This window comes from Postia placenta, assembly GCF_002117355.1.
Source record: "Postia placenta MAD-698-R-SB12 unplaced genomic scaffold POSPLAscaffold_4, whole genome shotgun sequence".
In the NCBI taxonomy this organism is placed as follows: domain Eukaryota; kingdom Fungi; phylum Basidiomycota; class Agaricomycetes; order Polyporales; family Adustoporiaceae; genus Rhodonia; species Rhodonia placenta.
The window spans coordinates 2,059,093-2,082,863 of record NW_020169835.1 but is presented as its reverse complement, the minus strand read 5'-3'; the positions used below and the strand labels follow the sequence as shown (position 1 = coordinate 2,082,863).

General features: G+C 53.3%; 8 protein-coding genes and 1 non-coding gene across 9 annotated transcripts; 5 read left to right on the top strand and 4 right to left on the bottom strand.

Annotated features, from left to right (window-relative positions):
- Nucleotides 1-292: 292 nt before the first annotated feature.
- Nucleotides 293-3,358, bottom strand: POSPLADRAFT_1138119 (hypothetical protein; the record flags this gene model as incomplete). The annotated part of the gene is made up of 4 exons (XM_024484874.1): nucleotides 293-1,093; nucleotides 1,157-1,332; nucleotides 1,388-2,858; nucleotides 2,912-3,358. The coding sequence occupies 4 exons, from the start codon at nucleotides 3,356-3,358 to the stop codon at nucleotides 293-295; spliced, it is 2,895 nt and encodes a 964-aa protein (XP_024341254.1).
- Nucleotides 3,359-4,126: 768 nt separating this feature from the next.
- POSPLADRAFT_1137078 (hypothetical protein) lies at nucleotides 4,127-5,446 on the top strand (the record flags this gene model as incomplete). The annotated part of the gene is made up of 3 exons (XM_024484753.1): nucleotides 4,127-4,250; nucleotides 4,835-4,871; nucleotides 4,939-5,446. 3 exons carry the CDS (start codon nucleotides 4,127-4,129, stop codon nucleotides 5,444-5,446), a joined length of 669 nt encoding a protein of 222 aa, XP_024341253.1.
- A 1,848-nt stretch (nucleotides 5,447-7,294) lies between these two features.
- On the bottom strand, nucleotides 7,295-10,301 carry POSPLADRAFT_1045497 (hypothetical protein; the record flags this gene model as incomplete). Its single annotated transcript, XM_024478774.1, has 15 exons — nucleotides 7,295-7,623; nucleotides 7,683-7,965; nucleotides 8,019-8,123; nucleotides 8,176-8,332; nucleotides 8,391-8,479; nucleotides 8,536-8,619; nucleotides 8,672-8,747; nucleotides 8,803-8,967; nucleotides 9,023-9,165; nucleotides 9,224-9,493; nucleotides 9,547-9,680; nucleotides 9,740-9,829; nucleotides 9,881-10,033; nucleotides 10,083-10,211; nucleotides 10,271-10,301. The coding sequence occupies 15 exons, from the start codon at nucleotides 10,299-10,301 to the stop codon at nucleotides 7,295-7,297; spliced, it is 2,238 nt and encodes a 745-aa protein (XP_024341252.1).
- Nucleotides 10,302-11,325: 1,024 nt separating this feature from the next.
- On the bottom strand, nucleotides 11,326-13,727 carry POSPLADRAFT_1055072 (hypothetical protein; the record flags this gene model as incomplete). Its single annotated transcript, XM_024480600.1, has 8 exons — nucleotides 11,326-11,480; nucleotides 11,614-11,796; nucleotides 11,862-12,675; nucleotides 12,729-12,816; nucleotides 12,872-13,045; nucleotides 13,104-13,260; nucleotides 13,320-13,344; nucleotides 13,404-13,727. 8 exons carry the CDS (start codon nucleotides 13,725-13,727, stop codon nucleotides 11,326-11,328), a joined length of 1,920 nt encoding a protein of 639 aa, XP_024341251.1.
- Nucleotides 13,728-14,854: 1,127 nt separating this feature from the next.
- Nucleotides 14,855-16,578, top strand: POSPLADRAFT_1045495 (hypothetical protein; the record flags this gene model as incomplete). Its single annotated transcript, XM_024478773.1, has 4 exons — nucleotides 14,855-15,215; nucleotides 15,278-15,419; nucleotides 15,451-16,207; nucleotides 16,261-16,578. The coding sequence occupies 4 exons, from the start codon at nucleotides 14,855-14,857 to the stop codon at nucleotides 16,576-16,578; spliced, it is 1,578 nt and encodes a 525-aa protein (XP_024341250.1).
- Nucleotides 16,579-16,930: 352 nt separating this feature from the next.
- Nucleotides 16,931-17,028, bottom strand: POSPLADRAFT_t50. The gene has a single exon. It is a non-coding gene; the product is annotated as a tRNA-Pro (tRNA).
- Nucleotides 17,029-17,169: 141 nt separating this feature from the next.
- POSPLADRAFT_1045494 (hypothetical protein) lies at nucleotides 17,170-18,758 on the top strand (the record flags this gene model as incomplete). The annotated part of the gene is made up of 9 exons (XM_024478772.1): nucleotides 17,170-17,211; nucleotides 17,260-17,302; nucleotides 17,353-17,472; nucleotides 17,524-17,759; nucleotides 17,812-18,147; nucleotides 18,206-18,427; nucleotides 18,481-18,557; nucleotides 18,611-18,678; nucleotides 18,736-18,758. 9 exons carry the CDS (start codon nucleotides 17,170-17,172, stop codon nucleotides 18,756-18,758), a joined length of 1,167 nt encoding a protein of 388 aa, XP_024341249.1.
- A 579-nt stretch (nucleotides 18,759-19,337) lies between these two features.
- POSPLADRAFT_1065593 (hypothetical protein) lies at nucleotides 19,338-22,345 on the top strand (the record flags this gene model as incomplete). Its single annotated transcript, XM_024481974.1, has 13 exons — nucleotides 19,338-19,470; nucleotides 19,526-19,554; nucleotides 19,805-19,899; nucleotides 19,951-19,988; nucleotides 20,044-20,075; nucleotides 20,136-20,228; nucleotides 20,278-20,391; nucleotides 20,451-20,521; nucleotides 20,592-20,935; nucleotides 21,062-21,268; nucleotides 21,464-21,573; nucleotides 21,698-21,859; nucleotides 21,916-22,345. 13 exons carry the CDS (start codon nucleotides 19,338-19,340, stop codon nucleotides 22,219-22,221), a joined length of 1,734 nt encoding a protein of 577 aa, XP_024341248.1. The 3' UTR covers nucleotides 22,222-22,345.
- A 302-nt stretch (nucleotides 22,346-22,647) lies between these two features.
- POSPLADRAFT_1055068 (hypothetical protein) lies at nucleotides 22,648-23,186 on the top strand (the record flags this gene model as incomplete). Its single annotated transcript, XM_024480599.1, has 4 exons — nucleotides 22,648-22,768; nucleotides 22,820-22,869; nucleotides 22,941-22,976; nucleotides 23,040-23,186. The coding sequence occupies 4 exons, from the start codon at nucleotides 22,648-22,650 to the stop codon at nucleotides 23,184-23,186; spliced, it is 354 nt and encodes a 117-aa protein (XP_024341247.1).
- Nucleotides 23,187-23,771: the final 585 nt, after the last annotated feature.

Genomic DNA, 23,771 nt, shown 5'->3' with positions numbered 1-23,771 from the left:
CAGTCACTCGCACACAAGACGAGCGTCGCCGTACTTACGGGTGCCCGTGATTCAATAACCTTCTCGTGTGTATCATCATAGATAAATAATAGCATTCGAAACCAAACGAGCACGTCGACTATACATACGGGAAACGAGGTGATTCATAAATACCACCATCTACTCGGCAATATCAGTGATGATACAAGGGAACGGAGTCAAAAGTGCTTGCAAACAAACCAACATCCACATCATGTCCAATCGCAAAGCCCAGCACCGGCGTGGAACAAGTTTCGCCGCCGGAGTGCTAATCTTACTCAAATATGGTGCCCATAGAGGAGCTCATAGTGCGTGTCCCGTGCGTCGTTTTGGATTTCTTGCTTGAGCGAGTTGATTCGCCCGACGATTGCGATGGTCGCTTCTGACTCTTCGTGCTTTGTTGCGTGGCTGATTCTGTGGCTGGCGTGAACTGAGGTTTGTCCACCTTATCGTTTGTGATTTGCGTATTGCTGTTCTTCTCCATATCTTTGATAACTTCCTTGAATGCTTCCCAGATCCAGAAATGCTCCTGTAGTTTAGGCTTGGTACTGGTATCGAGCAGCGGCAGTGCATCTCCTTTGTGAGAACTGTCGGCGTCTCCTTCGATTCCTGGATGTTCCATAAGATCGTAGTCGCGAACGGACATTTCCCACTCGACTGGGGCTGCTGGGGACTGCGATTCGAATTTCTTGCCCTTTTCTATCTTGATGTCTTCAAGCTTTGCTCTCTGCTCCTTCGTAGACGATGCGTTGTAATGCTCTTTGCATATTTCTGCCAGTTTATCGGTCAGCGACTTCAGAGGCTCGGACGACAGCTTGGCGAACGGCAATGCCCCCAAAAGCATGTTGTTGTATTTGTGAATTCCGCCCGTGTCATAGTCCACAAAGGTCTCGAATTCGTCGTAGGTCCTGGACACAAGGCTACGGAGCTCACTTGGAAGGCCGGACAGACTGTGCTTGTACCACATGAGAATTGTCCAGTGGAGGACGTGGACAAACGACTCGAGGTCGTCCGATACCTGGCGCAGCTTCATAGGATACTGCAGGAGCATGGCTGAGCTGAACTGCCACGTTCCCTGTGGCATAAAATTAGTCAGTTCTTAAGTAATGAGGCGCGAATAAGCAGACATGGATCTCACCGAATGAGCAGGATGGTTCGATCCTATTTTCAGTTGGGCTTGGTACTTGCACAAGTCCCAGTCAATGAGGATGCCCTCAACTTGTCCGACTTTGGGCCCAGTACGCTTGACCATGATATTGGCCCTACTGATGTCACAGTGTAGGATGTTGGCTTTGGTCCAAGCTAGATAATGCGCTTAAGAACCAACAAATATTAGCCGGTCAACTCCGGATACAGTTCTCATAAACACACTTGCCTTTTATCGCGTCGCTCAAAACGAGAATGAGCTCATACGAACACCTGCAGTTATCCAGTGGTTCGTAAACCTCATCAGTGATCAGACGGAAATGGATGCGTGCTCTCGTATCCTTTCCGTGCACGGTGTCCCCATATTTCTGCGTTACCGTCCGGTGGATCTTGTCGCCGTTCTTGACTATCCCACCGCTGACGGGTGTGGCAATGTACTTCACCCCTTTCTGCCACAGATCCTTGTAAACAGTGCGCTCTGTGGTCCGCAGTGGCGAATCAAGCGGCCACGAATCCCTCATGAAGACCAGTCGCTTTCCACGCATATCGAATGCCACATATCCGATCGTCGAACGACCCGTCGGCGAATTGCTCATGCTCAGAGGTCTTCCGATTAGCAGCGTCAGATCCTCTGCAGGAATGTCCGAACCTGATTGCGATGAATCCTTGGGCGCACCAGCCTTGTTGACTTGACGCCCAAGTTCTGCGGCCGAGAAGAGGTCTTCGCGGGGGATCGTCACTTTGTAGATTGGCCATTTCGTTTCCATCGCCTCCTTGAAGCGCTCCGTGTGATAGTCCGACAGCCTGCCGTCCTCCACCATGCCAACTTTCCACGCTATCATCTCGTCGATGTCGTGGCGCGGCGCTGCAACAACGCTCGTGTCAAATCCACGCTCTTCTTGCGTCATCGTCATGTAGTTATACAAGAACGTGACCATAATCGACGGGTCCTCGACGAATTCGAATGCTTCGGAAACGATGGCCCCAGCTCTATCCCATCGGAGTATACGTGCGTAGCAGCCCGCGATGACCACCATGAAGCAAAATTGCCGAGGCTGGCTCCGCATCAGATGCATCGCATAGTCGCTGAGCTGGCCCCTCGATTCGATGGCGCCCTTTGTTTGGAGAAGGAAGTTATTCTTCTCTGCTTGCGGACTGGGTGCCGCGCCATCGCATTCCTTGTCAGAAGTCCCCGACGCCTTTGTCGACTTGTCAGAAGTCCCCGACGCCTTTGTCGACTTGTCAGAGGTCCCCGACGCCTTTGTCGACTTGTCAGAGGTCCCCGACGCCTTTGTCGACTTGTCAGAAGTCCCCGACGCCTTTGTCGACTTGTCAGAAGTCCCCGACGCCTTTGTCGACTTGTCAGTGCTCGCTGGACGGAATGAGAACGGGAGTTTCTCTGATTTGGCGCTCTTGCACTCGATGACCAAGGAGACCCGATGCCAGGATGTAGCCGCCTTGAATGGCGTTTGCGCCTGCTCCGTATTTGCCGTGTCCTTCTTTGCCTTCTTCGCGGGCTGACATATCGCAGAAGCCTTATCTTGTTCTGGCAACATCGAGATATCTGGTTTCTTCATGCTGCCATTGCCGCCAATGCTGGTGTCTGGATTCGCGCCCGTATCCTTCGCCACAAGCTTGAACTCCAATGCGCCGCCCTCTGAACAGAGATCTGAAACGGCTTGTAGGAACACACACTAGACCAAACGTCAGCGATGAAGAACGATACCGAAGACATTTCACCACTTACGAGATCATTGTACATATGCCGCTCTTGCACCGTGAAATTGTCCTTGTTGAGCGTGATTTCGGCGAGTTTAGCTTTAATTTCGGCCGTGGGCTCTTTTCCACGAACGTAACGCCGTAACAAATCCGAAACTGGCATCTGTACCATTATGTCCTTCATCTCCTTACTCAGTCTTTTCCGCCAGGCGTTCAGAGCTTCTCCCTCTATGCCTTGCACAGCCAAAATCTGTTGTGCGGAAGCCTTGGCTGACCCAGGGGTAGAGCCCTGCAGTTTGTCCAAAGTACGGGGCCTTTGAAACGGAGTTGTGGGTTCTTCAACACAATCAGTGCCAGTGTACGGGACTGTCGGGGGGGGAGGATGTAATTCGTCGCCAGGAGTAGAAATATGAGGAACGAGGTTACTAGGAGATGCGGGGCCGCTAGTCTGGGATGTCGAAAGAGAATCAGCCATGACGAATAGAGGCGTTGTATGTGGACTCACGGTGTCTGAGAGTACCTATTAATATAGGAAACCAAGATACCTTCCAGCCAACAGGTGTATGCTGTGCGAGCCATCCGATATGGGAAGAGAGAACAAACGAGATGCGTCGATCAGCCCCACCTCTCGGACCGTCCTGAGGCACCCACTCACCACGCCTCCGAGGGTTGATATTCAATCAGTGTTCTGATACGACAATTCCCTTTAGATCAGCCAATCGTGCCGCTCGATTCCCGATGAGGGTGCCTTCCAGGCGGCCGTGAAGTCAGAGACGTGGCGTTGGCGCGCAAGAGAACCGTTGGCCATACAAGCCTGCTTACCAGTACTGAGTTAACGCGTGTGTTGGAGAACGCGTGCCCTTGTTCGATTCCGCTTATTGGTTCCTGTCGTTCGACTGCTGCTAAGATGTTGTGGCGAAGTTCGCGAGCTCCGCGTCCAACCACAGCTCACGTGGCCGTGACTGTGTAGCAGCCAATCATGGCGCCTCCCTTGTGTCGCTGCGCCTGCTGTAGATACGCACACAAAAGGTCCTCTCCGCGCCAGCTTTCATCAAGAAGACACACTTAATGATCCATTTTAGACGTATTCAGAAACAGCATAAATACAGTTCTCTGGAACTGTGGAGTCGACGCCATTTCATAAGTACTAACTTCTGATCAGCCAGCATACAATACCCGGAGGAAAAGATAGTGATCTAAGCGTCAGTCAAAAACACTGACCCTGTCGAACGGTGTTCGGAGCATGTCTGGGCTTCCGATAATGGGTCCGGGGCACAAGCAGGCTAGACCCGGCGGATCCAGCTTGAGTCCACGATCGGCGATATTTCAGCCTCACGAGAATGTCAACCCCGGCGCGCCGTATTTTCGTACGCTGCCCTCAGGAAGGTGGTGATGCCGGCATTCCCGTCGACCTACACCGGCCGCTTCAGCAGCTCATCTTCAACACCATCTTTGCGAGCCTTAGAGGAGTCTGAGGAGGAATAAACAGGGTACGTACCTTTCTGCCTGACGCTACAAAAGAAAAAAGAAAAGGAACTTGTATCATGTCCGTGAATGTATCATGTCCGTGAACCGACGTTCGCCAACGGCGTCGTGTGATCGGCGAGCCGTTCTCGATGCTGCAGTTCCATATCCGACGATCGCCGCTGACCCTGGTTATTTGTCGCCGAAGCTCCCTCTCTGCCACTGACCTCGTCGCCGGTGCTCGCTCCCTATCACCGGACTTCATCTTTATCGATCGTCGACGCTCGTCTCTACCACGATGTGAAGGCATAACTGGGCAAGATCAAATGCGAAGTTGGGAGCGGCGCCAAAATATATCGGGGGCGATCACCCGCAAACTGTCGGCATTAGTCGTCAGAGCTGAAGCAGATTGAATTCGATAGTAGCCCGTGGACAATTCTCCAAATCTTTGCGGGAAGCAGCTGATGCACGATACACTGCCATGCAGGTTGGGTGTGGCCTCCGCGCTGCACCAACACCTGTCGGTAGGTTGTGTGCTTTGAATCTCAGACCGCCCCTGCCCGTGAGTGTCTCCGCCTCGAAACAACACAGGACCGCCGACCTCAAGCAAGAAGCGGAAGCTCGATGGCAGATATCTCGCCGCTACGCAAAAACGCGCAGAATCGACCCGACCCTCTCGAAGAACCAAACAAGCATCCTTATCCAATTGCGGACCGGACATGCACCGCTTCAACAGCACCTATTTCGCCTGCGCAAGGCCGAGTCGGCCATGTGCCCTACATGCGGCACCAACGAGGAGACGGTGATCCACTACCTCCTACACTGTCCGACATGGAAACGAGCCCGCGCTCCGCTACGACGAGCTCTCCCTGCGTTCAGGACACTCCTTCGAATCCTCCTCAGCAGCCCCGAAGCTCTCCCGACTCTATTCGGCTACATCAAGGCAACCGGCCGGACGACCGAACCAGAATGCGTCCCGAGCAGCACAGGCACAGGGATAGCCTACCGAGTGCAATACAATACCCGAATCCTACAGGCCCTACTCCCATCCCCCTTCTTCCGCATTCCCCTACCCATTCTGCTCCCTCCTTCCGCCTAACATTTACTTTACTTTACTGTATACACTATAATACCTACCTATTGCATTATAGTTATTCACCCTCGCGCCCACGCTCCCTTTCCTCACCCTCACACGGTTCCTCACTTCGACAGTACAGTACTGCACCAATCACGCACCCACTGACCTCATCCCCCATGTGACAGACCGCTCGCGCAACCCCTAACGATGCACGAAGATAGCCCAAGATAGATTACTCCCTAGCGCTCTTATGTACATGCATGTAGTATCCGGCATAGGGCAGCGCCCTCCAGCGGATATTTTAAAAAAATCTCAGACTGCGTTGCACACATGTTCCCGGGGCACGATTACTGGGTCCCATTGTGATCTCTGGGGCGTATACATGCCACTCCTTCGCACAATCCGTGAAACACTGCATGGCGAAACACGCTAAGATGCAAAGTGAGCAGCATCACAGGAAAAGGAGTGCACGTCATACCAGTCCCTCTGTAGTGCCCATACGACTTTCTGTGGGGCATTCGACAGCCTAAAGCTCTTGCGAGTCATGTCTTTGCAAGCGAGTAAAGCCTGCGAGTGAACATGAAAAGCGATGTACTTTACGATAGTACGTTGATCACGCTTGACACCTACCGGGCATTATCTCAGTTTACGGTCTTCACCTGGAGCTGCCCCGTATGTCGTGTTATTATTTGCGGGCGATCTGCTCGCTTGAAAGACACGAGCTAGACCATGGCCTGCACTCTCGACTCATTCATCAGTATAAATGTGGCCCTTCATGCGGGGCTCTAGCTTTGCAAGTATGTAGAACCGGGGACCGTCCATCCCCCGTCGCGGAAGATGTATAGCGTGTCGACAGCTTGATGTCGACAGCTCTATGTCTTCGCGCAACATTTCCCCCACGCACCGTGCATGAAAGCGGCCTACCCTATCAGAATACGGCTTGACACTGAATCGGGTACAGCACTCACTTGCACCACAGCCTTACGAGGCAAATGAACGTAACGTTCGCCGAGGGTGTGGCATCCGCGCCAGCACGTATCCATCGCACGCGACCTCGTCCCGCCGCAAGGGTGCCAGTATCTCCGCGGCCGCGCACACGCATCGCCGACAGAGAAGAACGACATTGGTATTAAATTGTGTCCGCAGATCAGATACAAAAGAAATTGACTTCGCGCCAGACGTCCCGCACGGAGCAACCGGTGCACCCGCCTTCCATTCCCCGTCTCGCCGGACCGCACGTCCATCAACACCCAGCAGTTGCCCACGCGTCGGGCAGAGCGGCAATGACGCTAACGTCGCCGACCACCCATCGCGCCCGCGATGCGTTCGTCGCCACAGTCGATTGCGCCACATATCTTCCAGAGGTCTAATGAAACATAACACTTTCTTCTTCGCGAGAGTTTTTTCGTTCCACGCAAAAAGAGACTAGAGACTACGCCTGCAACTTCCAAGACGGTCGCTGGTCGCGCTATTAACACGACGAGGAGAACGTTTCGTGGGCCGTGCCCGGCGTGACAGTCAAAGGGACACGCTACAGATGTACTTAAAACATTCTGCAGAATAATGCACTCTCATCTTTGACTTAATTATTACTCGATTTGAGAGTCCTTTGTGCAGATTCTAGCGCAACTAGAACCCTGAGACCTGCTCAGTTTAACCAGGACGAGCAAGGCCTTCCGCAGTTTTCTCATGGCCGTTCGTTCCTTAGCTTTTCTATGGAGAGCTGCGTGGAGGGACGTTGAAGGCTTGTCTTATCTAAAAGGGAGCGATCTTCATGATCCATAGCCTATCCATTGTTTAAAAAATGATTACAATACGGCGCGAGCCGCTAATAAACTAAGCACTGTCCGCTGCGGAGACCTTACACGTTCAGAAATGGAACAGACCCCGTTTCTTCTTCTTCTCTTCCTTGTTGCTCGCCGTACTGTTAACAGACACCGTTGAGCCCGCGAACGACGGAACCGATGACTTGTGCAGCCGGCCCTGTTCTGGCCGCGCGTTGGCCGCAGGTGCAGGTGCAGCGCGTTGCGGTGGGGGTGCATCCCGGGTATAATACTTCTCGTCGTAGAAGGCTTGCAGCGGCCGCTGGCCTTTGCCATCGTTTAGGCCATTGGGCATTGCGCGTGAGCCTATACCACCAAGTTCGAGTACCTTCAGGTCGTCGATGAAATGTGCGGGTGTAATGGCGTGCGTCGAGCCTGTGCAAGAATTTCTCGTCAATCCCATTCCAAATTGTATAGTCATGGGAAGGGCAAACCGATGATGATGTCCTTGTTCAAGGACTTCGACATGACATACGCATCTCGCATCTCGGAATACGTCATGCCACCAGCGACGAAAACAAAAACGCGTTGCCGGACCTCCTCACGCGCACCACCTGCCTTGGGAGCGCGATGCCAACTGGGCTTTGCGCTTCGCAAGGAGGTTGCCGGCTGTATGACTGGTGATGCAGGCGATCGCAAGCTGTTGGCAGGTGCTAGTGACGGCGCTTCCTTAACGTAGGGAAAGAGCGTGGGGTCCAACCGGTTTTTGACGTGGTCCTGAAGCACGTATCGCAGTTTGCACTGGGATGAATTGCGTATCGATGGCTTACCTCGACAACCGTCTGCAGCAGAGGCTTGAAACGTGACAGCTCGTATTCTTCTTCGCTCGGCGGCTTCTGTCGTAGCCTTTTCTTCGTGTCTTTGTCGCCGGGACCCTGGAACAAGCACCATGAGCCTGACTTGACAAGAGTACTGCTCTAAACCTACTCTGCTTATTCGGACACCGAAGTGAACCAGCGCATTGACCGCATCTTGCTCGGCGTGTGACAGCCGCGCGTGTTGGTACAATCTTCGCCGATCCTCGTCGGGAACGCCGTCACGGAACTGAATATACAGCGCGATGATGCGTACTTTGTTCATGTTCCTAGAAATAGAACATGATTCATATGGTCGCCCTGTGAACACGAGGCCTCTGCACTCACACGACTTCTCGGCTGTCCAGGAGAGGAACCATTTGTTCTACGAGTGTCTTGGGAGTCTTGCCTTCGGCTGTAAGGCCAGTCGCGCAGTTCTGTGATGGGATTCCGTTTAGACTTGATCGACACACGGCCAGTTATGACGTCATACCTGCTCAACAGTCGCAACAGTAGGTAATTTGTCGTGCTCAAAGATGCCCATACATTCTTGAGCCATGTTCAAATGTAGCGAGAACTATGTAAAATCGGCATAAGTTTTAAGACAAATCAAATGGAGTGGATTGCACCTTTTCTCGCTGTTCTTGATACTGTGGTAGGTTCGCCAACATGTCTTTCATGTCGTTCAGGTTCGCCGCACCCTCTCTATGGCCGTGATCAATATTGCTACCTATCGGGTACAATCAGAGGCTCCACCTACCCCTTGAAGCCAGCATTGTCCTGCATGAACTGGTTGAAATCCGCCATGAGCTTGTCGATCGCCTCGCGCATGTGCATGTGCCGCACGGCTGTCCACACGCTATCTGCGTCCGACAACGTCGCCGTCTTGTCCTCAAATGTGCCCTGTGTAGACTGGAACTTGTACCTGTGGAGACATCGTGAGATACCTATGATTGGTTCCCGCTCGTAGAAGTACGCACGTATATTTGGTGCCGTCTTCGATCGGAAGCAGATCGTTCGCCATAGCCTGGTATGTGAACTCGTGCACGAACGGTGCGAGGGTATCCATAGACCGATCAGTGATGATCATGGTGGAGCGCGGCCGTGGTGGATCGGACGCTTTCTGCACGGCGATCCAATTCAATTACAAGACGCGTATTTGGCAGAAACGCCTCACGCACCGGAAAATCGGGATTCGCCTTCTTGTACTCGTCCAGGTCGCGCTGTACCATAAATGCGAGCACCTTCGAGACAAAGTCGGTGTCTGCGTTCTCGTACGCCCGTGCCTCGGCACCACGCGCGAGCTGCGTCCGCCATCGACCGCTGTTCTCAGGCGGTGGCGGCGCACGAGTCGAAGCGTGCGGCTTAAAGGCACCCAGCGGCGCGTGATGTGTTGGGAGATAGTATCGGATGTACGGAAACTCGTTCATGGTAATGCATACATTGGTGATCTGCGTGGGCGGGGCATCAAAACATCTCACGAATACACTGATGATCAACCTACCATCTTGCTCACGAAGCGCAATTCCTCCTCCAGCCGGTCGCGTGCCATACGGACAGCGCTGTCACTACGGGGTGGACTGTACATGTTGAAGAATGAGCCGGGAAGCTTGAGTGAGAACGTCTGTGCCTCCACGGCTGCGGAACAAGCGACATTGTAAGTTACAAACGGCACAGCCATAGAGCAACCGAGCTACCCCAGAAGTTGACGAAGAGCTCCTGCAGGGTCTTTAAGTGCGGCTCAGCCGGCGATGATGTGATGCGTTCGAACAGCTGCTCGTCCAGTCCTTGAGGCATACGGTCAGTGTATGCGCGCCTGGGTTACTGGCTCAATATACCGTCGACAAAGAACAAATGCGCTCCAGCATATTGCTGGTTCCCGTTTGAGAAGTCGCGTATAATGCGATCGACATTCTGTGAGGTTGACATGAGCAGGTACATCGCCTCGAACCCGGGCTGAGGCTCGCGATAATTCGTGATCGATTCGATGACTATGAGGTGTCAGTACACCGCGACGCGTTACGAATGTGGTAGACGTACGGGTGACATTCTCCTCGAGGATATCATACTGTTTCAGCACCGAACCCAGCAGCTGCTGCGAATGCTCGTCCACGACCAAGATCTTCCATCTCCCAGGAGGATTCACGGACCTGATCGCGTCCAGAAACTCTGAGGGTAAGATAATTTGAGCACCTCACATAGGGTATCTCTGAACGGTGTTAACGTACTGGAGCGAACGGCGTTAATGAGGGAGGTCATGGCGGTCGTTGCGAGAGTGTCGTCGCGGAGTGCACTAGACGCCCAAGGGTTCAACCCGACGCTCATCAGCTCTTCCGTGTACTCAAGTTTCAATTCTCTGTTTCATCTGCCTATGATCCACTTCGCGGTCTTTCGGTCACCCTTGTATCTTGTCCATCTTATATACGACTTCTCTCAGCTTGAGTGCTGCGTCCCACCTTGGCAGAACGAAATCCTGGTCGATTGTCAGGTTGACCGGAGCTTTTCTGAGACTGGGCCACTTGCTTGAAGCCCAAACCGCATCAAACGATGCCCTGCCACTGTGTGTTTGCTTGCCGTATACTTGTTTCACCTAGGAGCCCTCGGGCAACGCGTAACTGAATGAGGAACGAACGTGTCATTTGTCGTCGCAGTGCATTGACCCTACCGCCGCTGCTTCTGGTAAAGCCGAGGTTCACAGAGCGCTCCTACTGGACAAACTGGATAAGACGGTTCAGGCGATCCCCCCGCCATTCTCTTTATGGCGATCTACACACAGGAATGGCGTTCACTATCCGACTGTGTCAACTCGGTATCCTTGGTATGTCGTTCGTTTTGCAGATATTCTTGTTCACTAGATTACGATTGCAGGGACCAGCAACCTTCTTGGAAGTTGCAGGCGCGGTACCCGTTGCTCCATGCGTGGCATGGCCATCTCTGTCACTGGAGAAAGCCTGCACTCATGCAAGCTATATGGCATGACAGAATATCATGTCAACAAATAGGCTCGAAACACGCTATCGCTCAAGCACACTTCATTGATAGATTCAAGCTAGGTGCTATAGATTTTCGCGATCCCCAGCGGCCTTTATGAGCCATCTGTGACGAGTGAAATCAGTAATGGAATGTGCCCAAGAGCGTTCTATAGGTTGCTTTGCTGCCTTGGAGGTAGTGAAAGCTAGGCGTTCTGATATGCATGCGTAGCAGAACGAACACAACATGCCACCAAGTTGTCTACTGATGCACAATCCATGGTCGGCTGTAGTTACACATCGAGAAATCATACTTAGAGTCTAGCCTTCGGCGGTTTTGCGTCGTGTTGCTTCTGAACCGTGATCGCAGTGTGAAGATCGAAGAGATCTTTGGCTGCACGTTCGATCTCGGTGCAGAACTGGGCATTTGGCATCTCCTTCCGCGAAGTGACGGTGTATTGCAAGAAATCTGTACGTTGTTCAGCAAGCCGTCACAGCGACGGAACCTCTATCCGTTGATGTCCAATGGCAGCATTTGTGATAGTTCACAAATATGCGCACTGGATACTCCGAGCGAAAGGTCCGGAGGTGCGAAGACTCACCGTCAAAGCCAGTCACGTAAGGAACTCCGAAACCATCATGGACGACCTCGCCCCATCCATACGGCCCGAAGTGAGGCGAATTAATGGCAGAGGTGCTGAGTACCCAGTAGCTTGAGCGGGTAATCAGGGGATCGGTGAACATCTCAGGAAGCGGTTCGCCCTCGCGTAGTGATTTCCTAAGACCTGCACGCCCGAGCAAATATTATCAGTGGCCAGTGCGGTACCCACATACCGCTCGGAACACATACCCAGCAGATGCCTGTCGGCACCCTGTCCTTGTCCTGCTGTCTTGGCGCGCTGCACATGCACCCTCGCCGCATTCGCAAACAGTGCCCCCTTCTCCGCGAGACTGGCCTTCGGATCGTCCATGGAGCGCACCCAGTCGAGCGCCTCGGTGCTCACCACCCGGATGACCTCCGTGCGCCCCTTGAAGAAGCGCCGCGTCGACGCCGACTCGTATGTCCCTCCACTGCGGCGCTCCCCCCGTGCGCGCAGCAGTCGCTCGTACGCGAGCTGCACGACCAGCTGCGCCCACGAGTCGGGAGACACGCCGAACGCCTTGATCGCGCGCTTGCCGTACGAGGTACGCACGGCGCCCATCTCCTGGCTCGTCGCGAGGGTATACGCAGCTTTGGCGGCCTCCGCGATCGCAGCGTTGATTTCAGGCGACACGACCCAGTCCAGGGGCTGTGGCGCTTGCTCGGCGTTCGCGGACGGTGGCGTGTCGAAGCCCGGAGAAGCGATCATGTCGAGCACATGGTTGCACATGTTCATGGTCGGCGTGCCGTCCATGATGGAATGTTCACCGACGAAGCCCGCCTTGCCATCGTCACTCACGACGAATTGCAGGGGCTTGTCCATCCACCTGTTGCGGAGCCCTAATTGAGATGGGGAAGGGGTCACGGACGGCGATAGATCCGGTACAGCACCGTGCCATAGAAGCCGGCTGTGCGCAATAAAGTTTGGTGCTGATTCGGTGTCAAGGCACAAAACAAACGCAGCGGAATGGATGTCCCGAAGAACGGAAGTGTTCTCTAGATTGGAAGAGAGTATGTCGTAGTCCTATACTCGGTCACCATGTGTACGTAGGACGTGGGGACAATCCCCGAACGCACCTTAGACCAGGTATCACGATTTGAGGCAGTCAGCAGGCCAACGGCAGGGTGTTCGTCTTGAGTTGTCGTATAAATGTGTTCGATCTGCCTACCAGAGATCCCGCGCTGAGATAGCAGTTCGTGGTAAGAGAGACAAGACGTACCGCTGTATCTCGCTAACGCTAAGGAGCCGGTCGCCCGCCCAAGGATGAAGTTTCCATACACGGCCACGACGGAGGACTACAACGTGTCCCCCGATTCCGTGGTCACCCTCGACTGCGTAACTGACACTCCAGTCCGCGGGCTGCCCTGGGACACGACAACAATCGAACATCCATCTTGGTATTATATTCATCGTTATGATAGGCAATATACGCGTACTGTATCTCTACGCACCTGTAAGTATCCATACATATGGGACCTTCCTTGGTCTTCTCTGGTTCCGCCTGTCCTAGCTTGAGCTGCTGCCGGTATAGCATAGCAGCGCGTATAAGCGAAGCGGCGCGATGAACTGGCGTTTGGGGAAGGTGCACAGGGTGTTCTACGAATCCGTCTGGCATGCGTCAGGACGCATGGCACGCTTAAAGATGGATCGGTGCCCGAAATGCTTACAGTAGTATGATACATTCACTACCACCTGCAGAAGCGATCAGTGCTTCGGTTACATAGTGGTCCACAACGCATGACTTGGCTCACCGAGTCGCGGTAAGTAAAGTATGCCCCATCATCCCACCAGTCTTCAAGCCAGTGCTGTGTCTGCGCCTGCCTCTCCAACAGCCGCCTCTGTAGCTCCTCGCCTTGATTATTCGCGAAGTGATCGACCTTTGCAATGGACTCGTTGTACTCCTTCTCGTTCCAGGCAAGTGGTCGGAGCGACTCCTTGAGTCGCTGGACAGTGTCACCGAGTGCGGGCACCGGCAGTTGCGGCAGCGACTTCTGCGCCGCGAACGCGGGCCCAGGGAGCGGTGCAGGCGCAAGGGTCTTCCAGTTGGTTGGACGCGTTCGCGGTGCTGGGGTCATCGAGGTTAAACGGCGAGCACTGACAGATGACAATCGGGACGAACGAGTGGTTGCGAGCAACATGAGAACGATGCAGACAACGCGCTCGCTGTGTTAGACGGCCAAGATCACCAACCAGGCATCCTCTCTGCCGTCTGGTTACAAAAGCCGGAGGCCCGGGGTGCCTAACATGTGATTGTCGCACCCATGTGATCGTGTCGCGGGTGCATATACCCCGCATTTCGATTTGCCGAAGCCCTGGTTCTTGGCGGGGCAACGCGGGGTTCATTACAGTGTAGCAGCCGAGAATATGTACTGAATCAAGGAGCGTGTGTCTTGTTCTTCCTCGCCGTAGGTCGCTACACTTCTGAGAGGCAGAAGGGGCGCACAGCGATACATGAGGGAAAGGGGAAGAAGGGAAACGATGGCAGGTATGAGACAAATATTCCTTCATATACATACGCTGAAAATGGCATTGAGCAGTCATGACGTCATCAGAGCAATCGAATGTGAGGGTTCGTCATCGACCTCGATACTGTCCAGCGAACAAAAACTGATGATTCGGCGTATTGCGTGTCTGTATATCACTAAACAGAGATAGGCGGCAGTGGCTGTACACAACGTCTAGACTTGAGCTTGAGCAACACGGGACTCAGCGGAGGCACAACTGATCAGTGAAGACGTAGGCGGGGCAAAAGCAAACGCCGAGTGTCGATCTAGATCAACGAATTGTACTTATGATGATCGCCGAGAAACTAATGTTGGCCAGAGCATCCTTGCAAGTTGGCACAAAATCCACGACAAACATTGTATCAATCTCCCTATTACCTGCGAGGGGGTCGGCAACTACAATACTACAACACGTCTCGCCATTCTGAGCCTTAAATATTAGCAAACTTCTCCATCCCACGGCTTGCAGGAATCCCTGAGAAGTTCAAATGATAGTATACCTCGCAATGGATCGCGTTTGAAGGCCACACTGAGGCATTAAACTCCGAGATTGTCTGGCAGAATCGATGAAATCAGTCAAGCACTGCCTCCGCCGGCCGCTTTGCGTACAGAGTTTACAGGGTGCTCCGCACTGCCACAACGCTACATAGGCTGCAACTGGTGGGCGGCTATTCACCTCAGCCTCGATACCCATCCTCATGTCTATTTTGCCACACCAAGGTCAGGCTTCTCTTCCACCAGAGATATGGGACATCATCATCCCCAAGACATCGAGGGCTGGACAGCGTTCCTGTCTCTTCGTTTGCAGATTGTTCTATGGGATAGCAGTGCGAACATTATTCTCTTCTATCTACGTTCATCTCGGCCTCTGCGACTGGCGGTGGGCTTACCGGACTCGTACTCGGGGGGAACGAGTGCAGCTAGAACGCGATAACATCACGCGAGCCAGCGCCCTCCTCGAACACATCGCGCACGATGTGGTCTTTGCGTCATATGTCCGGAAGATGGCGGTGTATGTGTTCATCAACGACGCGGAGGATAAGGTACTTGGAGCGCGACGTGAGCCTATTAGTATCCTGCAAAATGTCACCTTTGTCGGTTTCTAACAGTGTCCCACACAGGATGCTTACTGTCTGCGCTCAAAAGCCTGCACAATCTGACCACGTTCGTGGTTTCCCAATATCGGTCGTTGCTTGATGTGGACCAGGAGTGCATCGATGCACTGGCTTCAGCGCATCCGCCGTTGAGAGAACTTCACTTTCCGTAAGCACCTGATACTTCGCACCTGCCGCAGGATGTATCTTAACATCGCTGGTGACGCTTGCAGCCAAGATGGACCCATGAATATGTCACTGGGGGACCTGCGTTTGGATGCATTCGACCGTTTGGAGTCTGTTACTTTGCATCTCGAGGCCGGCTACAGACTCGACGACTTCATCGGATACGATAGAGAGAAAGACTTCCTCTGCGCTCTTACAAGCGCCCGCCGTGATACGCTCCGGTGTCTGAAAATCGGCGGGAACCTCGGTCTTGATTGCCCCGACGCTCTTGCGCAGGTTCTCCATCTGAGGGATCTCGAGTTACAGTATTCCGAAGGCGTGGACGAAGTAGAGACTGTCATCCAGCGCTGTCCCAACCTGCATTCCTTTGGCCTTGCATCGTACACCGGCGACCATGAGAACATCATGCAGGTGTTCGCGCGTAACAGCTCGGCCCTGCCTCATCTCACATCTTTGCGACACACGGGGTACGTTTCGCTGCGTGAGAACACGTTTAGCCTGGACGGGCTGGTCGAGTTCGTGAGGGAAAAGGCGCTACTGCGCAGGCTGGACTTTGCTGCCAGCTATCGATGGGAAGAACTCAAGGCGCTGTTGCCATTCCTCAGATCGTCGAAGACGCTGGACACACTGGGGCTCTCGCTGCAGGCGGATGTGTTCCGCAAGGATGATGCACGGCATTTGCAGGCACACCTTCCTTCCCAGATCCGTGCTCTACGCGTGCATATTTCCATCAAGAGCCTTGAAGTGGGCGCAGATATGTGGCACGGGCTGGTCAGTGGCCTAGTGGTCATCTCGAACTCAGGATATGACTAACGGTATCGCAGTGGACGCACCTCCCCGAGCTCAGATTCATCTACGTCCACGAGGAACCGCACGAGCGCGGCCCCGTGCTTGACATCGAGCAGCTGGCCTCGAGAGCACCACGCTTGCAGGTGGTCGGCGTTAATGGGCGTTTCAGGGAGGTCGAGCGCGGAAGCGATGGCTCGGTCGCGCTCTCTGCGCCGTGGCCGATGTTCAAGATTGCTGCGCGGGATTTCGACTGCGACGACTGGGAGTGGCTTATGTTCGAAGCTACCCTGCCGCTCTGGGAGGTCTCTGGAGCGAATGGCCCTCGGGCCCCGACGACAGGGCTGGTCACATAAGTACCATTAGTAGATGGTGGGACCGCGTTGTAGGCCGAGGTCGTTGGAGTACGACATCCGCGCTTGCTTTATCGTTTTAATTGACAATCCACAATTATTTGGATCTCGCACAATGTTGTGAAAGTGTCATGTACACATGGTTGTAGTTCTCGAAATGCACAACCGGTCTCACGGTACAGCAGTTTCGTCCCAGAACACACGAGACAGACAGGCACCTTCTACTCTCGATGTGCTCGCTTTCTGTGCACATAGGCCACTACGTCTCGACCCCTTTCCTTTCAACAAAAAGTCTTCTTGACTCCTTCACTGTGTTTTTCCCCAGGCCTTTCACCATCCGAGATAAGCCAAAAATGGGCTTAGCCGGGAATTGAACCCGGGACCTCCTCCAATTCGATATCTCCAGTTGTTGGAACACCCTAAGAAGGAATCATACCACTAGACCACCAAGCCATTTGGGCAGGTTTCCTACAAATATATGATATCCCACACGCCTCATGACGCGTCTCCGCGACGCGCAAGCTTGAAGCTCGCGCTTCATTCGCTTGAGCTTCACTCACCATGAGCACACCACTACCATCGACTTCAGCAGGCATGGATGCGCGGCGGCAAGATGCTCTCAAGCAGTACCGCGAGGTGTGCACATTGCATGGTTGTTGGGGCCATTCTAATGTGCTGCAGTAGAAAATGCGCCAACATGAAGCGAGCAGTCAGAGCTTGAAGAACCGTGCGTGTACTTCCAGCATTTGGCGATGTTCTTGTTGACAATTGTTACAGTGAGATTCTCTCTGAAGGATCTTGAGAAAGCATATGAGAAGACAGAGGATGATATCAAGGCCGTGCAGTCGGTTGGACAGATCATCGGGGAGGTCATGAAGCAGCTAGACGACGAACGATGTGAGTATCCCGAACGCGTCACCTTCGCGCACTTCTTGATAGTCTTTCTAGTTATCGTGAAGGCGTCGTCAGGTCCCCGCTACGTTGTGTCCTACAGACCAACACTGCCGGCAGCGAAGCTGCAGAACGGCACCCGTGTTAGCTTGGACATGACCACCCTTACCATCATGCGTATCCTACCTCGTGAAGTCGACCCATTAGTATACAAGATGAGTCTCGAGGATCCGGGAGGTGCCTCGTTCGCCGGCATTGGCGGTCTCGGCGATCAGATTCGGGAGTTGCGAGAGGTCCGTGGTTTGGCTAATTCGCCATATGCTCCCCATGACCGAACTGGCCCAGGTTATCGAGTTACCGCTACAGAACCCCGAGCTTTTCCAACGGGTGGGCATCAAGCCACCAAAGGGTGTCCTACTCTATGGCCCACCCGGTACTGGCAAGACACTGCTTGCCCGTGCTGTCGCCGCCACCATGCAGACGAACTTCCTGAAGGTCGTCTCTTCCGCAATCGTCGACAAGTATATTGGCGAGTCAGCGAGGGTGGTGCGCGAGATGTTCGGGTATGCAAAAGAGCACGAGCCCTGTGTTATCTTCATGGATGAGATTGACGCGATTGGTGGGCGACGGTTTTCGGAAGGGACAAGTGCTGATCGGGAGATTCAGCGAACGCTCATGGAGGTGAGCACCCCTGGTGTGCTTGGAATATTGCGCTCATGCGATGTTGTACATGCATCAGCTACTCAACCAAATGGATGGCTTCGACACTCTTGGCCGAACGAAGTTAATTATGGCCACCAACCGACCAGATACACTTGACCCCGCACTCCTCCGACCCGGACGATTGGACCGCAAGATTGAGGTACCATTACCGAACGAGCAGTCGCGGCTAGAGATTCTCAAGATCCACGCTGCGCCCGTGAACAAAAGCGGCGAGATCGATTATGAGGCGGTCGTTAAGGTACGTGAGCTTCTTCATTGTCTGAGGACTGCGTGTCTGACGACCTTCGGTAGCTGTCGGACGGGTTCAACGGCGCCGATCTACGGAATGTGGTTACGGAAGCCGGCATGTTTGCAATCCGGGATGACCGGTATGTGCAGGTATTGTCGTGCAATTCTTAAAACAGGACTGACGTTTTTGTAGTGAGTTCATGACGCAGGAAGACTTCATGAAGGCTGTGCGGAAGGTGGGCGAAGCCAAGAAGCATGAGAGTAAGCGCATCAATCCGATGACAATCTGATTTGCTTTCTAATGTTGTGATTCTTCAGGTAAACTGGAGTACTCGGCATGATCTCGTCTCCGTCTTTTGTATGCTGTGGCTTGTAATTCATGGACGTTTTATCTCTGGGAGTTCTGTGGACGTGTCATTGTTTGCCTAACGTCTCGGACGGCGACGTGGGAGACAGTATTGTATTCCGTATGCACGGAAGTTGCCGTCGGTCCAGGAACTTGAGATCCCGCGTACGATCGGCTGGATTACTGATCGCAATCCGTCCTCCGCCGTGTATAGTAGTTTGTAACATGGTGGTCTGTTCCACCAGCGTCGAGTTCGACTCAGCCCCTCGCTGTGCCGCTCGGCAGGATGGGCGCTCAACCGCCGTATTGATTTGGAATGTCTATTGTCACTAGGATCATGTTTATTGTCCTTGCGTGCCTACAGTTCCACGATTGACAGGAACGCTTCCGATCCGAGCAGTGGTCAGCCCTGCACGCAAGTCTGGGCCGCTGGTGGACACAGCTCTGTTACTTCCTACATTCATGTGAGTGCAGTCCACCTGCTTCCTGGTAACCAGGATCACACCGCTCATGATAAATAGCTTAGGACGTGGCATCATAGCACAGGTAATAATCCCCGTCCTGATCTACGACAATGCTGCCGCTACCACTGCTCGCCCTCGTGGCGTCATCCATCCTACCCATTGTGAATGGCCAAATATCCAGCAGCTGGCCACAGGCGTACCCTGGCATGCCGGATTTAGAATATGGACCAGCTTGGCAAAACTGTGAGTTCAAGAGTCATATAGCAATGGCAGCGCGCTAAAGTAGTCAATGTTACAGACTTCGAGGTGACAGAGCCGCTACCCAACGTTACCTGGGATCTCGGACGCAGCTTTGCGGGAAACATTCCTGTAAATCGGCAAGGCCATCCGAATGATACACTGTTCTTCTGGGCCTTCGAGAGAGAAAACGGCTCGCTGACCGCCACAGCTGGAGAAAGCGACAAGCCTTGGGGAATATGGCTGAACGGAGGGTATGTCTGCCAGCTCATTCTCAACGCAGTAACCTGACTTGCGCGCTAGTCCGGGAGCGTCAAGTCTTCTTGGTCTGTTGTACGAGAACGGGCCCATACACCTCAATCCAGATTTCTCCGCATACGAAAACAACTACAGCTTCAGCAACCTAGCTGACTATTTCTGGATAGACCAGCCTGTGTACGCTACGCTCGGTGTTTGTACCTGATGACGCTCACAAGTTTCATTCAGAGGAACCGGTTGGTCGACAGCCGATGATACAGGGTTTGGTAAGTTGCTTCATCTGTATGCATATCTATCAGTCTAATGGGCGATGCATGCAAGTCTATGATGAGGATCAAGTGGGGACCGACTTTGTAAGCACACTGCGAGAAAAGTAGGTGTACGCGGAATTGACAGATTTGTTGCAACTTCAGATGGGCTTCTTGGAGAACCTGGTCAAGGTGTTTCCCAGTCTTGCAACACGACCTCTCTATTTGACCGGTGAGAGCTATGCTGGTACATACATAGTAAGTCATCTAGTGGTCTCCGGAGACGTAAGCTGACAGTCTTGTGTAGCCTTATATCACCAAGGCATATTTCGGCCTCTCTGATCCTCCAGTGAATCTGGCGAAGATTGTGATCGGCGATGGTACTGTTGGCTCAGATGCTGTTTTCCAGTACCTTCCAACGGTGTGTCCAATCATCAGTTTGCCTCGCTCATCAACAACTGCTCATTATTGCCCCTGCAGACAACTGTCATACAGACGTACCCCCAACTCATTGGTTACGACCCGGAAGTCTTCCAGTGGTTCGTGGAACAGTACGTCCTTCGTACCCTCTGACTGTCTCCATCGGACTCATACTCATACTCATCCTCCTATCCTATACAGAACACACCTCTGCGGCTACGACCTCAATCTGACGTACCCACAGGATGGCCACTTCCCAGACCTCCAACTCGTGTACCCCACCGCGCCTGGCCGCGCATCGCAAGTGTACTTCGCGAGTAAGCAAAAGAGCAAGGCGATGATGTCCAAGCGCGAACTGTTGCAGGAGGGTCGGCGGCGCTATGGTGACGAGAGCGTGCACGCGCGAGGTCGCGCGAATATGCAACGCCGGGAGGTGATGAAGCGCGACTTGGCGGGGCGCGCGAACGGCACGATCGACCCGTGGTATGGGTGCTTTATATACGACGCGATGATCGAATATGCGTTGAACTTCACGTATCCGTGGAGTGAGTGAGTTGTTCGGTTTGGCGTATCAGATACTAATTTCTGGTGGTGTAGGTGCTAGCGGAAGCTTCGCTGGGATCGATGTGGGCTTTGTTTGGCTTGCATGCGGGTGATGAGTTACTCAACAGTGCTGCAGGTGTATGACCTCCCCGATGCGCTCGATCCGGAGATTCCGCTGGATGGCGATTACTTTTTCAACGGTGTGTTCCTTGCTGGGGCCCTGTTACTACCCAATGAGCCTGATAGAGTATTCATAGATCCTCAGACTGTCGCGGCGCTGCATGCGCCTACAAGCAAGCAATGGGTTGGCGAGATGGACTACTATCCGTTCCTCGGTATGCAGCACATCCTGTCCTTCTGTTCTGTAAAACCTGATTGTGCATCTCTAGGCGGTGCGGATAATGATTACAATGATCCGAGTAAGTACCCACCCGTATTGTGTTGAGAAAAGACCCTGACCGTCTCTCACAGGTGTCGAGTAAGTGGTGTTTTCTCGGGAACGCCATAGGCATTTATCGAGCAACTGTCAGGCCGATGGCATTCCTCACTGAGCTTGCAACAAACGCTTCCGCGCGGGGTCTTTCCATCGTCCTGTATTCAGGAAACGACGACTCGCTCATCACTCACCGTGGCACAGAAGGTTCGTGAGACTGATTCGTCTGCTACAGCCCCGCCTGACTTTGTGTTTGCGTCGTTAGTTGTTATCCAGGTTAGTCGCAGTGTCTGATACATGATGTCGATGTTCAACTCTCGTCACACTATAGAATACTACATTCGGTGGTATCCAGGGCTTTACGAAGAAGCCTGCGACACCCTGGTATGCTGATGATGGTAGCTTTGCGGGAATTGTTCACCAGGAGCGCAACTGGACATACATCCTCTTCAAAGGCGCGGGACACCTCGTCGCCCAACAACAACCTGCTAACGTCAGTGACATTTGCCACATACCTCCATTCAACTTGGCTTACTCTTCTCCTCACAGGCATACACCTTCCTCCGGGAGTTCGTCCTGGGCAGCAACACCACCGGTCTTGTGAGCGGTTCCAACGGTCAAGTCTCCGTAGTCGGAGGCGAAGTCTCTTCGCTTGCGCAGGATGTGCTACCAGGGCAATCCGGGATCTACGTCGGGTCTGGTGTAACGCAGTCGACGTACACATTCCCGTCAGCGACCATTGCAGCATGGGAGAGCTATATTACGACAGCGACGGCGAGCCCAACGAGGTTGGCAGCGCAGGTGCGGTCGACGTCGGGCGCGAAGCCAACTGCACGACCATTTTTCCATTTTTGAAACAATGTTTCGTCGGGAGTTCATGATTTTTGGGCTGTAGTAGGTATTATCTGGTCGGGAAGTAGCTCTATCAGTTATTCCGTGCGATAGTCCATGACAAGCACGCGGGAGGTCTGTACACATATGTCGATCAACTGCAGGTCCGGTTGAGGATGATTATGAGTGTTGCAATTTCGGCCGATTGCGTGATTGATGAGTGAGTTTAAGACATCGACCTTTCAGAGGGCAGTGACACAATCGCGTATGTCAGTATAGTAAGGAATTGCGTGGTCGATTGTCTTGCATCGGAAGCAAGGGGTTGTAGCTCTCGCGGTGAGCTTGTCACGTGGGCCCGCTAGTGCGGGAGGCCGGCTGACTGTATTTGTCTGCGCTGGTACAACGAAACCTGGCAGCACCGCATGATAGTGAACGAACGCTGCTACCTCCATGTCTGCGATTAGGCTGATCACCGTGAACACCGTCCCTGAGCGCGCGAAGCGCCTCATAGGGCGGGTGGTCGAAGATGTGAAGGATCGCTACACCATCGTGCATGTGACCAACGTGGAAAGTGAGATTCCTCGATGGTGGGTATCTGCACTAGACTGACCATGGTCCTCAGGGTTGGAGGACGTCAGGCCCACGTTAGAGAGGGAAAAGCCTGACCTGTTGGTGAGCTGGTGGCAGTCCGAACATGCATAGACAGGAATGTCTTACATGGCTGATCTGTCCATTAATGACAGTTCACAGCCTCTATGTGGACACCCGAGCAGGCTCAAGTCAGCGTTCATTCAGCAGAATCCTACATGCACTAATCGATGTTGATATCCTCACGCCCACAGGAGATCGTAGCTATCGCCAAGGAGACAGTACCAGGAATCAAGACGTTCAGTATACCGCAGGGTCTTCAGGTGGAGAAAGGGCCGGATGGTGTTGTGGAATTCATTAAGGCGAATCTGCCAAATGTACTGGGTCCAGGACGGTTGTAGGGACGGGACATTTGTGGGCATACTCGGAAATTGAGCAAAGAACTTGAAGGCCAACCATTTTGATGACAGTCGCGATGGCAGTCAAATTCACCAGGAGTGTCAAAATCAATGTTACAGTCACAGTCACGTCCGGGAACCTGGCGTCGATCTCGAATGTTAGGATTCCTGTGCTTACCACTGCCTGCCGCACCGACGAACTGTGCTTTCCCACCAGCTATCAGGCACTTTATGCTGCCTTCAATATATAACTCATAGCTATTTGCACAATGGCAAATGTGAAGAAGCGAAAGGCAACGCCTCAGTCCGCTACCCTGCACGATTTCTTCGGCAATACACAAGCCAAGAAGAAAGCCAAGTCGCAGCAGAATGTTTTACCCCCAAAGGGCCAACAGAGAAAGCCGTTCCGTCCGCCTGTTCCTCCAGAGGACATCATCGTCATAGATTCGGACGACGAAACCATCGTGGTCGTCCCTGCTCCCACAGATAGGGGTCAGAAACAACCTGGCGTCAAGCAAGAGGAGAAACCGGTCAGCTCGCAGGCTCTTAAGGAGCTGTCGAACAGTCAGGACCGTGTGTTGTCGCCCT